The 14,056-nt window shown below is 60.0% G+C and overlaps 2 protein-coding genes across 5 annotated transcripts in view; one reads left to right on the forward strand and one right to left on the reverse strand.

Moving 5' to 3' along the window:
* The window catches only part of GATD1 (glutamine amidotransferase class 1 domain containing 1), a 6,782-nt gene extending 2,986 nt beyond the window's left edge, over positions 1-3,796 (forward strand). For 2 of the 4 annotated variants that reach the window (XM_027090557.1, XM_027090559.1), the window contains exons 5-8: positions 770-864; positions 1,571-1,664; positions 1,833-1,944; positions 2,027-3,796. In XM_027090557.1, coding sequence (XP_026946358.1) covers positions 770-864; positions 1,571-1,664; positions 1,833-1,944; positions 2,027-2,033 — 308 coding nt within the window. In that variant the 3' untranslated portion in view covers positions 2,034-3,796. Of the gene's footprint in view, positions 1-769; positions 865-1,092; positions 1,204-1,570; positions 1,665-1,832; positions 1,949-2,026 lie in introns of those variants that run through there. The other 2 variants (XR_003429491.1, XM_027090558.1) reach the window with 2 other exon arrangements.
* Positions 3,797-4,993: 1,197 nt separating this feature from the next.
* On the reverse strand, positions 4,994-13,786 carry TALDO1 (transaldolase 1). The gene is made up of 8 exons (XM_027090534.1): positions 13,650-13,786; positions 9,967-10,090; positions 8,214-8,321; positions 7,854-7,985; positions 5,909-6,084; positions 5,623-5,820; positions 5,284-5,429; positions 4,994-5,196 (listed from the first exon to the last, which is right to left on the reverse strand). Exons 1-8 carry the CDS (start codon positions 13,744-13,746, stop codon positions 5,164-5,166), a joined length of 1,014 nt encoding a protein of 337 aa, XP_026946335.1. The 5' UTR covers positions 13,747-13,786; the 3' UTR covers positions 4,994-5,163.
* Between the last annotated feature and the right edge of the window lie 270 nt (positions 13,787-14,056).

A 14,056-nucleotide genomic window follows, 5' to 3' on the forward strand; every position in this document is an offset into this window, starting at 1 on the left:
ACACACACACACACACACACACACACACACACACACACACACACACACACACACACACACAGGAGGGGCCTCCCTTCCCCATCCCTCCTTCCCCGACTTTGTGCCCATCAGGCCGCTGCCCCTGTGGTCCCTCTGCCTGGCTCCCTCGGGGGCTCGTGGCTGGGATGCTTACCCCCCCAGATGGGCAGGCAGGATGCTGGCTTTGTTCCCGGTGGGGTTTGGGCTCGGAGGCTGGCAGGACTTCTGCTCTGTGGAGACGTGGCGCGCTGCCCTGGCCTGGCATTGGCGGTGATGGGCAAGTGGCTGCGATGGGGCTGGGACGCTCGTTAGGGTGTGTCCTCTCTTGGTGGGAACGGGGCCTCCTGTCCCCAGGCAGTGATTGTCTGGGCCGCCTCAGCCGTGGGAACGCACTCATGCCAGGCTGCCCTGAGAGGGAGCCTCGGAGCCAGGGGCCTCCCCCCGCCGCATTCAGAGGGGGCGTCTCCCAGGCGGGCTGCCCCGCGGTGCCTAGAGGCCAGGTCGGGGCCTGGAGCCAGGCGGGTGGGTCTGCGGGGCAGAGGGTGGTGGCGCTCCAGTGTGACAGGTGGCCTGGCACCCGACTTCCTCCTTGTACCTGTTTCTTGGCCACGAGAACGACTTGAGGGGGTCTGGGTTCTAAACAAATCCTAGTTCTGAGTTGTATCTGGGGAGGGGAGCCAGGGAAGTGGAAATGTTGGCAGGGGCCTGGGCGGCTTCCAGTGCCTCACTCTGGCCTTGGCCCTGCTTCCAGAGCCCATCTGTGCTGTGGGCCACGGCGTTGCCGCCCTCTGCTGTGCCACCAATGAGGACAGGTCCTGGGTGTTCCAAGGCTACAGCGTCACGGGGGTGAGTGCTGCAGGGGTGCTGGGCTGTGGATGGGTATGGAAGATGTGCACACGCATCGAGAGCAGGCGGACTGGCTGGGGGCCTGCTGGGGGGCCTAGGGTCCCCTCCGGTGGGGGCAGCAGTCATTTGCCCAGCTGGGGCTCTTGGTTACCAGCATGGGGCAGGGGTGGGGAGCAGGGGCCCTTCGGGGCCTTGTTTCATGCCTGTTGAGTATGTCACTCCTTTCGGGTCCAGGAAGCGGTGCCACGACTTGGGCAGAGGGCCCGGCTGGACGTGGAGCCAGAGTCCGGGTCCTGGGGCAGGTCTGGGGGGATCTGCCGGGCGAGGACTGAGGCCTAGGTGCGGGGGCTGCACGGGGCCGGCCTGGCCGGTGGCTGGGAGAGGACAGGAGGAGAGGGGCAGGGGCTCTCCTCTGGGGGGGACCTCGGTCACCACCCCTCGCGTGGCTCTGTGCTCGACCCCCAGCCCTTCTGCTCGTTGAAGGGCTCTGCCCTGAGGTCACCTGCCCGGCTCATTCTGGTCACCCGTGTGCCCCGATGCTGGGCGAGGCGGTGACAGGCAGCTCCCGCCCTACGGTGGCCTTGTCACCTCAGGCCACCCCACGGCGGGAGAGCCTCAGCCCCGGCCCCTGCTGCGGGCCCTCCACCCTCAGCAGCCCCCACGTGGCGGGCGTGGCCCTCTGAGCCTGGGTGCCCTTTCCCCGCAGCCTTCCGTGTACGAGCTCGTCCGGGCGCCCGGCTTCGCCCACCTGCCGCTGGTCGTGGAGGACTTCGTGAAGGACGCGGGGGCCTGCTTCAGTGGTGAGTGGGGGCCCTGGCCAGGGCCGCCTGCAGGGGCTGAGTGTCCAAAGGACCTCGGGGGCCAGCCCTTGACCACGAGTCCCCGGCCTGGGAGGGCAGGTGCGGGAGGGTCTCGGGAGCTGGCCCAGCACGTGGCCTGAGGCCTGGGCCCCCGGGGGTCTCCTGCAGCCAGCGAGCCTGACGCCGTGCACGTGGTGCTGGACCGCCACCTGGTCACTGGCCAGAACGCCAGCTCCACCGTCCCGGCCGTGCAGAACCTGCTCTTCCTCTGCGGCAGCCGGTGAGGGGCGTTGGCCTGGGTGGCGGGTGGGACGCTGCCTTGTGACTGGCCCCTTTGCCTTGACCTGGCCTCCGTCTCGCAGGAAGTGAGGTGGCCCCGAACTGAGCCCGCCAGCGGATGCCACCACCTCCAGATGTCCCGGGTGTCCCCAGAGGCAGCTGGACTCTCAGGCTTCCGGGAACCCCGTCTTCACGACACCCCAGCCTGGCTTGCTGGGGGCTCTGAGGATCCTCCCTGAGGGGTGAAGGCTCTGGGGGAAGGGCTGAGCCCCCACCCTGCAGAGTCTCCTCAGGGAGGGGTGGGGAGTGCCGAGGGCCCGAGCATTCTGAGTGCCCCGCAGAGGGTCGGCTGTGGGGTCCGGGCTGGGGTCTTGGCTCCTCTGCCCGTCCCTGTTCACCCTGGCGGCGGGGGGGGGGGGGGGGGGCAGAGGCTGAGCCTTCCTGGAAGCTGGGTGGCTGCCGGCTGGGATCCCAGGGTCCTGCTTCTGTGCTGAGGCTCCTCCCAGGCCTCCCTGCAGTCTCCCCAGGCCTTTGGGTGTTGGTGGGGGCTGGGTGGGGAGGGGCCCGCTGGCTGCTGCTGAAGAACCTGCTCTCACCCTAACCCTTGCCTAGTGCACGGTTTCAAATGTGATGGCGACCCCGTGTTAAGGCCAGGATGGACCTTGGGGTGGATGCTGCAGTGTCACCACGTCCCTTCTGATGTTGAGAAACACTTTTAATTGTGGATACAACACACGGCCCTGCCCAGGTGGCCTCGGGTCCTGACGGCCGAGCCTGGTTTTGCAGCTGCTCTGCCTGTTTCAAGGTGGACGTGACGGAGCCGAGTTCCACTTGGAAGGAGGCCTTGAGTGGGGCTGGCTGGGCTGGGTTGGCAGGGGCGGCGGACAGTCCTGGGGATGCCAGGTGGCTGTCCAGCCAGCCGAGTCCCAGTGCAGCCTGGTGGCTCTCCAGCTTCCCCAGGGCACCTGTCCTGGCCTGTGGCCTTTGGCTGGGGCCTCCTGGAGCCGCTCTGGCCCCGTGTGTGTCACCATCCTTGTCTCAGCCTGACTAGCTCTGCCGCATCCAACCCCTCAGGACAAAGGAGGAGGAAGCAGGGCGCCCGAGTCGGAGGCGATGCTCCCACGTGCTCCTTTCCGTCCGGCATCTCCCAGCGTCAGGGCCCCTGCCACCTGCTGGCCTGCTCTGTGCACACATGGGGCCTAGGCAGCCCCATCGTTCATCCCGTGTTTGCAGTCGCCACATCACGGAGTCATGGACGTCTCTGGACAAAAAGTTTTTTTCAAATGATGACGCCTTCTGACTGTGCAGACCAAGACCCAGGCGGGCTCTGCGGGGGCCCCTCCACAGCCCTGCTCCCTGGTCGCTGATGCTTTCTGAGTCTGCCCCACTGGCTGGTCCTGGGTATGCCAGGTCCAGGGCACTGGGGTGGCCACTGGGTGGGTGCAGGTGCCTGTGCCCCTGGGGGCTCCCCACATTCCCGGGGTGTTTAAAATAGACCCTGAGATTTATCCAAGAGAAAGATCTACAACTCTACAAAAACAGTGCGTGAACATCTGTGGTGTTTTTCGCGATAAGCTGTAGCTTCCATAAAAGGAGCATTCTTACTACTGGACGGTATTAACATCCATGCGGTGGACCCTTGGAAGCAAGCTCAGCAAAGGAAGCCAGACAGATACGAAAAACCCAAAAACTCCATGTGGGCCGGTCATTTGTGGCTGGGAATGGGGGCAGATCAGGGGACAAGCATGTTCTAAGGTGCTGGCCGCACAGAGTTGTACCTGTGAGCAGGCGGGCTTCATGTCCGTCACTGGCATCCACGGTCTCCATCCTGAGGCCCCAGGCCAGGCAAGATGGTGAGCTGAGACCTCCACGCCCTCCTAGGACACAGCCCTTTGATCAGCTCGGGGGAGGGGGCTGCAGGAAGCCTTAACCCCCTGACCCGACCTGGCCAGGCAGCTGGGGGGCTGGGGGCGAGAAGCCCTGCCCACCTCAGCAGGTCCCTGTGCTACGGCACCCAACCCAAGGCCACCCCCTCAGCACCAGGATCGGCGGGGGGGGGGGGGGGCAGCCTGGGCAGGCTAGGTGGCCCGAGGGGTGTGGCCCAGGGTGGCACCTGTCCCCGGCTGCTCAGCACTGCCCCTGCGTTTGGGGAGGGTGGCAGCTTCAGAACCGCAAGTCCCAGCCACCTGCTCCAATGCCAGCAGACGGGGGTTCCAGGAGCCCCACTCACTTGCAGGGAGCCATGGGGAACAAGCCCAGCCCAGCAGGCGCCCCCAGGGCGGGGGTGGGGGGCACAGGGGCTCCTCCCCGTTGACCCTCAGCCAGACCCAGGGCAGCATCCCACAGGACTGTCCTGACACCTGGCTCCACTGGCGCAGGCCTGGAGGGTCCGCCGGGGCCCCTTCCACCCACCTCGTGCTCCCAGGCAGTCTCACCCAGACCCTGTGTCCCCCCCACCCCCAGCTTCGCTGTTCCAAGAACAGAGGCTGGTCCCAGGGGAGAGGAAGGGGCTCCCCTGTGGACCACCCATCACCGCCCCCCACCAACCCCTTCCCAGAAAAATCCAGAGGGTGCAAGTGAAGTGTCTTCACAAGCTGTGCCCTGCGTCTGCTCGGGGTTTGAGGCTTGGAAGTCCTGCTCAGCGCACGCTACGCTGTCCCCACAAGGTGGCGCCATCGCCCCACCTGTGCCTCCGCCCCAGGGCAGCGTGGAGCGGCTGAGAGGCATGGGGGCCGTCCCAACAGGTCCGGACGGCCGGAGGCTCTGACGCAGAGGCTCCTCTCTGCGGGCCCGGCCCCCGCACAGCTCCAGCGGGCCCCTGGCACCCTCCCACCCTCCCACTTGTAGGCAAGCACAGCCTACAAGCCCCGGGGCCGTCGGGCTCCAGACACAGAGGAAGTGCTCAGGCAGTCCCTGCCTTCTGTGTCCAGGCTCCCAGAAGCAGGTGAGGGGCTGTCACCCCTGCCTAGAGGCCCCCAGGGGGCTATTGACCCAACCCCACCTCCATCGGACCAGGCTGCAGCCAGCGAGAAAGGACGCACACACGGAACGAAAAGTGACACCTTTAATGCGCTGAGCAGAATTTTACATAAAATCAGAAATCTGTGATTAATCCCCGCTCCGATTAGTAAAAAAAATCCAAGATTCGTCGCAAGGCATATGTGCAATTAGGCCCCAATTCAAAGTCGGCGGCATATCTGGTCCAGCCTCAGGTGCCAAGCTATTTTCCGTTCTCCGCGCTGAACATTCGTTCCTAGAGATGGGCAGTGTGAGCTGGTGCGCTGTCCTCCACCGCCCCGCCCCGGCCCGGCCCCTCCCAACCGTAACCCCGGGCTCTCACCCTCAGCATCCGCTCCAGCTTCACAGCGTCCGCGGCGAACCTGCGGATCCCGTCCGAGAGCTTCTCCACGGCCATGCGGTCCTCGTTGTGCAGCCAGCGGAAGGCCTTCTCGTCCAGGTGGACCTTCTCCAGGTCACTGGCCTGGGCTGGGGGAGGGCATGCGCCGGGGCCTTGGGCTCAGAGCCGCCCTAAGGCCCCTCCCTGGCGTGGCCCCCACGGCAGGTGGGCTGGACAGCAGGTGAGTGCAGGCTGGCCCTGCGGCTCTAGGCTCCACACCCTCAGGTGACGGAGGCACCGGTGTCCCCATGGGGGCCTTGAGCGGGGCGGGGGGCTTCTTACCTGCCTTGACGGAGAGCGTGGGCGCCAGCTTGCTGTGGTCCTTGAGCAGCTCCCCCAGGAGCTGGGGTGAGATGGTGAGGAAGTCACAGCCCGCCAGGGCCTTGATCTCGCCCGTGTTGCGGAAGGAGGCGCCCATGACGACGGTCTCGTAGCCGAACTTTTTGTAATAGTTGTAGATCTTGGTGACGCTCTTCACTCCTGGGGAGACATGCCCGGAGCTGCCACGCCGGCCGCCGGCAGCAGACAGCGCAGCACCCCTCCGCCCCTGCCTCCCAGTGCTCCTCACCGGGGTCCTCCAGGGGCTCAAAGGACTTCTTGTCCGTGTTGGCCACGTGCCAGTCGAGGATGCGGCCCACGAAGGGGGAGATGAGCGTCACCCCCGCCTCAGCGCAGGCCACGGCCTGGGCGAAGGAGAAGAGCAGCGTCATGTTGCAGTGGATGCCGTGCTGCTCCTCCAGCTGCCTGTGGGCGGGGGAGGGCGGCATGAACAGCGGGGACACAGCGAGAAACGCTCGCGATTCAGTAACTGCAAAGGCAGGAACAGGGTCGCCCCATCCTCGTCAAGAGCAACTCTGGGGCTTCCCTGGTGGCTCAGTGGTTAAGAATCCACCTGCCAACGGAGGGGACACGGGTTCGAGCCCTGGTCCGGGAAGATCTCACATGCCGCGGACCAACTAAGCCCCGTGCGCCACAACTACTGAGCCTGCGCTCTAGAGCCCGCGAGTCACAACTACTGAGCCCGTGTGCCACAACTACTGAAGCTCATGAGCCTAGAGCCTGTGCTCGTCTACAAGAGAAGCCACCACAATGAGAAGCCCGCGCACCGCAAAAAAGGGTAGCCCCCGCTTGCCGCAATTAGAGAAAGCCCACACACAACAAAGACCCAATTCAGCCAAAAATAAATAAAATAAATTTATTTAAAGAAAAAACAAAACAAAAAACCCCCCAAAAAACTCTGGAGGAACTTCCCTGGTGGTCCAGTGGGTAAGACTCCACGCTCTCAATGCAGTGGGCCCAGGTTCGATCCCTGGTTGGGAAACTAGATCCTGCACACATGCTTCCACTAAGAAGTCCGCAGGCCTCAACAAAGCCCCGGCATAGCCAAAAATAAACAAACAGATATTTAAAAACAAATACGTGTGGAGCTGAAATTAGTTCGTTTTACTAAAAACAAAACAAAACAAAACTCTGCAACATTCACCAGGGCTCTCTCTGGCTAATGAGTTGTGGGTGACCAGAACTTCCTTCATCAAACCAGCAATTCAAAACAGGGACAAAGGCAAGAGGTTCCCTGAGAGCCACAGGCCCGGTCCCTCACCTCGTCACAGAATCAGCTCCGACCACAGCGCCATCCTGCCTCAGTCCCGCCCGGAGCCCGCGGCCTCCCCGGCCCCACTGCTCCCCCTCGCCCTTCTGGGTCACCCTGCAGAAAGTCAGTCACCCACGTGACATCCTGGGGTCGACTGTGAGAACAGGGCCCCGGCCCCACTCTGCAACATGCCGGGATGTGGACTGTGACAACTGAGTCCCTGTCCCAATGGACAGTTTCAGAGGCACCTCTGCTGCCTGGCCGCAGAAAGGTGGTCAAGAAGTGCATCTGCGGGGGGCACAAGGCAGCCTCGACAGCTGACACCATGACCACAGCACCAGCAACTCCGCCCTCCAGTGTGCGCCCACCAGAGACGGCACCAGAGCTCGAGCACACATGCTCACAGCAGCACTACCCTCGACAGCACCAAAGGCAGGACAACCACGCGTCCCTTGAAGGATGGACTCAGAAAATGCAGTGTATACACACGAGGGAACAACAGCTTTCAGAGGAATGCAGCCCCAACACACGCACAGCATGTGTGAACCTTGAACACATGCCCAGCAAGGGAAGCCAGACACGAAGGCCACGTGCTGCACGATTCCATCACGCGGAAGAGTCCAGACAGGTGCGTCCAGAGGCAGAAGGTCGCAGGAGGGGAACAGATAACACAGGGACCCCGCTGGTGCACAAGGGGCGCTTCCAGGCCAGCCATGCATGGCCCTGCGGGGCCGGCGCCAGAGCAGCTCCCTGTCTGTACCTGCTTCTACCTCCTCCGCACTGAGCACAGCTGCTGGGAAACGACTTACGTTCTGTACACGGAAGACGACGTGAGGACGTGTGGCATCGCACGGGGCCTGCTCCCCAAGGCCCACCCGGGACGGGCAGTCCCCACCAGCTCCCTCCTCACGGGGACACTTACTTTCCAGCCTGGATTCCTTCCCAGGTAGACGACAGCTTTATCAGAATCCGGTCCTTGCTGATCCCAGCCTCCTTGTACAGGTCGATGAGGCGCTGGGCGCGGGCCACCATAGCATCCTTATCGAAGGAGAGCCTGCGGGGGCAGGGCCGTGACAGGGGTGCCCAGCAGCCAGCCAGGGGGTGCGTGGCATGCCCAGCTCAGAGCACCTTAGCAGGACTGATATTCAAGCAGGACCCGGAGACGAGCAGCTCATCGTGGACCAGCAGCCACAGCAGCACCTGGGCGCCACGCGGGGAACCGCGGACTGAAAGCAGCTGCCGCCCTCTGCCCACGTCACCTGTGTCAGCCCTGCGTCCTTACCTTGCATCCACTTCTGTGGATACGCGGCCTGGAATTTTCTTCAGTATTTCTACTCCAAACAGCACAAAAAGTTTATCAGTAGCATTTGTAATCTGTTCCTCTTGTGATCTGAAATTCCAGGGAAAAAATTAGGTTAGAAGCTTGTTAGATTTAAATGCACAGGATTCTACAAAACAAATTCTGTTATTCATTTCCCAAATTCTTTTCCCTTCATCTTTTTTCTTAAAATAATTTTTTTAAATTGTGGTAAAACACACATAGCATAAAACTTATCATCTTAACCTTTTTTTTTAACTTTGGCCATGCCACACAGCTTGCAGGATCTCAGTTTCCTGACGAGGGACTGAACCTGAGCCACGGCAGTGAGACTGCAGAGTCTTAACCACAGGGCCGCCAGGAAACTGCCCCATCTTAACCTTTTTTTTTAATGAGGTTTGTTGGGTTTTTCTTTTTTTAACTAATTTATTTTTGGGCTGTGTTGGGTCTCCACTGCTGTGTGCGGGCTTTCTCTAGTTGAGGCGAGCCGGGGCTACTGTTCGTTGCAGTGTGTGGGCTTCTCATTGCAGTGGCTTCTCTTGTTGCGGAGCACGGGCTCTAGGCGTGCGGGCTCAGTAGTTGTGGCTCGTGGGCTCTAGAGCGCGGGCTCAGTAGTTGTGGCACATGGGCTTAGTTGCTCCCCGGCATGTGGGATCTTCCCGGACCAGGGCTTGAACCTGTGTCCGCTGCACTGGCAGGCGGATTCTCAACCACTGCGCCACCAGGGAAGCCCTATCTTAACCATTTTTAAGTGACTAGTTAGGGGCACTGAGTGCATCCACATCGTGGTGCAACCATCCCTGCCTTCCATCTCCACGTTTCATCCTCCCAAACTGAACCCCTTCATCTTTGGGGACGTGAACAGAACAGTCTTTCCAATCTCTTTGAAGCTGCCTGGGCAGATGAGTAAGGTACATGATGCTGTTCCAAAATGGACCAGAAAGATCTCCAGCCCGCGTGTCACGGGCTGGACACGGGAGCAGGGCCAGTCTGGTGACCACTAAGGGCACCACCTTGTCACCGATTCCAGGAATACCAAGAAGGGACAGGGAAGCAGCCAGGATGGCGGGGGCAGGGCGGCCCAGTGCAAGGAGCAGCCATCTCACACACACCTGCACACCGCCTGACCTCAGCACACAGGAGCACCAGAAAGGGACAGGCCAGCCCAGCGTGGCTCCTCCCAGAGGCCACTGTTCCCTGCAGGCTCATTCTCAGCTGAGCTGTATCGCCCAGATGAAAATTTAAAATGACATCCAGCAAAGGCCAATCTACGGAGAGGAAAGCCAGTCTGTGGTCACTGGCAGAGGCTCCAGGGAACCTTCTAGGAGGTGCAGATGCTGCAGCACTGCATAAACTGACCAGAATGAATCGGACAGCGCACTAATGAATCTCACTCCAGCAGAACTGCTAAAACATAACAAAAAGCCAGAAAGCAGGTCCATGGTTGCCAGGGCTGGGGAGACTGACTGCAAAAGCGGGGAGGGACTTCTGGGGTGGTGTCTACATGTTCCTGCAAACAAAACTCAGTGAACTGTATTCGCACAATGGGTATTGCCTGCTACGTGTAAATAACATGTCGGCTATTTCTTTCCTGACAAAAAGAAACAGGAAAGCAGACAGCATTCCCTCCCTGAGTCTAAGACACCTGAGAACTAAACTCAGGGAGGGCAGGAAGCAACCAGACCAGCTGAGGGCTGCTGCCCAGACCCGCACTCACCCGCCCAGCCTCCGGCCGTGGGCGACGGCCTCCTCCACCAGCTCCTGGTAGGTGGGCATCTGCGCCGCGGCTAGGATCAGGGACGGGTTGGTGGTGGCATCCTGGGGCTTGTACTCATCGATGGCTATAGGGAAATAATTGTGGAAAGCAGGGAAGTAAGTGGAGTGCTCGCTTCCAGCCAGCAACCCGCGCCAACCCCTGTAAGCCCTAAACGTGTAAACAGAGTCAAGCATGTCTTCTGAGCCAGGGTGTGGCCGCACTTCACACGGAAGGCTGGCCAAGAGGCAGCTGCGTGCACTATGAGAAAGCAACAGAGACTAAAGCCAGGAAGCAGATGTGCCGAGGGCCCAGAGCAAGAAGGGCAATGGCTGCCTGACAGCGTCGTCGGCACCAGGTCTGTATTCTCCTTTAACACACTAGCACCTTCTTGGTAACCAGGCTAGGAAGTCCAAGGAGTCTCGTGGCCCAGGCTCACGGGGTAGCACAGAGTTCACGTTCACCAAACTCAGCTTCCAGGATTAGCTGGTTCAGTAAGCTGATTGGGCAAGTTAGTATTGTCAAAGTATCTTCTGATGACAAAACTACAGAGATGGAGAACAGGAACAGGGAAGGGGGGCGGCTCTCAGGGCCGAGGGAGGTCTCTGTGGCCGGGGAACAGCTGTGTCCTACCCATCCTGGTGGCTACAAGAACCTATGAACTATAAAACTGCCACAGGGGATGCCCCCTCCTCTATGCAGGTGGAAACCGGTGGACATGGAGCCGGCCTGAAGCCTGTTCACGGTGTCATGCTAGTGCTAAGTTCCTGGTTCTGATGTCACCACGGCCACACAAAATGTCACCACTGGGGGACGATGGGACTCTATGGGCTAATTTTGCAACTTCCTAAAAGTCTATAATTATTTCAAAATGACAAGTTAAGAAAAAGTACTCTGGAGCAGAACTTACACAGATGTGTTAAAACCCAGAGTAATGCACTGAAAATAGTACCTTTCATCATATAAAATGATACCTTGATAAAGCCTTTAGCAAAATTAAAAACAAAACCAAGGGGGCTTCCCTGGTGGCGCAGTGGTTAAGAATCCGCCTGCCAATGCAGGGGACACGGGTTCGAGCCCTGGTCCGGGAAGATCCCACATGCCGCGGAGCAACTAAGCCCGTGCGCCACAACTACTGAGCCTGCGCTCTAGAGCTGGTGAGCCACAACTACTGAGCCCATGTGCCACAACTACTGAAGTCTGCACGCCTAGAGCCCGTGCTCTGCAATAAGAGAAGCCACCGCGATGAGAAGCCCGCACACCGCAACCGAGAGTAGCCCCCGCTCGCCACAACTAGAGAAAGCCCACGTGCAGCAACGAAGACCCAATGCAGCCAAAAATAAATAATTTTATTAAAAACAAAACAAAACCAAACCAAGACCTATCTAGGGTCAACAGATGGACTTCAGACTCCACGGACCCTTAAACTGAACGCAAAACCGGGTGTGGGGCGTCGTTCTGGGAAGAGCATCCACAGCTTTGACTGTATTTTCAAAGAGGCCCACGACTCCCCGAAGGTAAGAACCTTCAGTTCATAAAGTGACCAAAAACCGAATTTACAGGAGCTTCCCTGGTGGTCCAGTGGTTAAGACTCTGTACTTCCAATGTAGGAGGCCGTGGGTTTGATCCCTGGTCGGGGAACTAAGATCCCACATGCCAGGCGACACGGCCAAAAAATAAAAATAAAACAAAAAACCCACAAATTTACAACTATGTAAGATTTATGGATATACATTATCAACAAATGTATTTTTTAATAAAGTTCTTAACATTCACTTAGAAATCTTTTTTCTCTAAATTTATTTATTTATTTTTGGCTGTGTTGGGTCTTCGTTGTGGTGTGTGGGCTTCTCATTGCGGTGGCTTCTCTCGTTGTGGAGCACGGGCTCTAGGCACGTGGGCTTCAGTAGTTGTGGCTCACCAGCTCTAGAGCACAGGCTCAGTAGTTGTGGTGTAGGGACTTAGTTGCTCCGAGGCACGTGGAATCTTCCCGGACCAGGGCTCGAACCTGTGTCCCCTGCATTGGCAGGCGGATTCTTAACCACTGCACCACCAGGGAAGCCCTCGCTTAGAGATCTTAAATGTCAACACTTGGGCTTAGATATTTCTAAAAAGAAAGAGGGGGGGGGGAAAGCAAGCATTCCTCAGGGTCCCTCCTGCCTTGTTGGCCCTACACTGACAGGTGTAACAAGACCAGCCATCCTGCGGCTGCTGCCTGGTGAGACCCGACAGGAAACAATATAGACCAGGGCTTTGTCAACTCACAAAGATGGGAAATATTCCATGCTAAGAAGGTGCAGAAATACATGCCGCCACTTTTCCAGCATGCTCTATCCTAGTGATGTCATTGCCAGAGGCCTGAATCAGGGAGGGAGGGGGTAGAAAGAAGACCATGGCCTCCCAGTGAGCAGGAGCTGGAATCTCCAGGGCCCCCAGCTCTGACCAGGCGGAGACCTTCTGGCAGATGGTTTAAAGTACAGGTTGGACTCAAGCCCATCACTGTTTCCAGCGTTTATACTGAAGCAGCTAAACATGCTTACTCACTCTCCTAGACTCTGCTAGATAAAGACTTACTCTTACCAAAGAGGAATTAAAGCCTGTTTCTCAAGTCACCATGAGAAAGCAGAAAAGAGAGGAAGTCCCTTCCGTACTGTGTGCCCCACAGCACTCGTACCCAGAGAATTTCATTATTTTCCTGAAAATCTTAATTGTTCACAGCCTAACAGAATGGAGGTTCACCTAGTCTGGGTTTCCACTGCAGAGGGAGGAAGAGCTAAGTCCCCCAGCTGCCTGCAAGGAACGTGATTCAAAGCCAGGAAAATCTGAATCTGGGACAAGCTTTGCTTTCCTCGGCGCATGGGGTTTTATCCCCGCAGCTCCTTGGCCCAACGTGGTGAACGTCTAATTGGCCCGCACGCGGCCGCAGGCACCAGCGTGCACAGCTGTCCCCTGGGTAGGGGTGGAGAGTGTGTGCAACACGAGGTTTCAAAAGCAGGTGGTGTCATTCTTAGTTTCTGGTCTTTCTGGGTCCAGAACTAACTCATGTTCCTGCTCAGCGGTCAACATTCGCGCAACAAAACTACCCCGTGTAACCACAAACGGTCCGCAGCTCCAAGGCGGACCTGGAGTCTCTCCCCAAATCAAAGCATTTGGACACTGTCCCCTGACGCACTGGCGGCTCACGGCGGGCTCCCGCGAGCTACCAGCAGCGCGGAGGGGACGGCGGCCCCGGGCCGAAGGCGAAAGGGGGCCGGGCACGGGTGCCGAGGGCGGGGAGCGAGGGAGAAAGGGGGCGGGAAACGCGGGGCGGAGAGCGAAGAGGGGTCGGGGCACCGGGAACGGGGGGGAGAGCGAAAAGGGGGGCGGGGGGCGAAAGAGAAGGGGTACCGGGAATAGTGGGGGCGAAGGAGGGAGCCGGGGTGAAGAGGGCGGGAGGCGAGGGAGAAGGGAGCGGAGGGACCGGGTAAGAGGCGCCGAGGAGAACCGGGGCCAACTTCGCGGCCGGGGAGGCCTGGTGGCCCGGCCCGCCCCTCACTTGCAAGCTCGCGCCCCCGGCACCTCGCCCCGCCTCCCCTCACCCCGGGGCCGGCCGGCGCTCAGCGCGCACGAAGCCCCTCTCTCGGAGCTCGGGGCCAGCGCAGCCTCACCGTGGAAGTCGCCCGTGTCGGCCACCACGGTGGTGAACTGCTTGAGCTGGTCTAGCACGCTCTCCATCCTCTGCCGCTTCACCGGGGACCCGGACATGGCGAGCTGTGGCGGGAGCGGACGGCCCACAATGCCCCGCGGGCCCTCCCCGCGGGCGCGGCCAATCCGAGCGCGGCGCCGGAGGGCGGGCCTGCGCGCCTGCGCCCGGGCGAGGCCCCGCCCCCGAGGCGGCGCCCCCGCCCCCCGGAGCTGTACCTGACTTGTGCGGCTGAGGTCTCCCGGAAGATGCGCGTCTAGAGCGGTGACCCCGGAGCGATACGCTCCCCGGGGCGATGTGTCCCCAGGGAGGCGCCCCCGGAGTGACGAGTCCCGCCGGGAGAAGCGTCCTGGAGACGGTGCCCCGCTCCCG

The sequence above is a fragment of the Aethalodelphis obliquidens genome, unplaced genomic scaffold (assembly GCF_003676395.1).
Source record: "Aethalodelphis obliquidens isolate GAN/ISIS:26980383/991018 unplaced genomic scaffold, ASM367639v1 scaffold69, whole genome shotgun sequence".
Taxonomy (NCBI): Eukaryota; Metazoa; Chordata; class Mammalia; order Artiodactyla; family Delphinidae; genus Aethalodelphis; species Aethalodelphis obliquidens.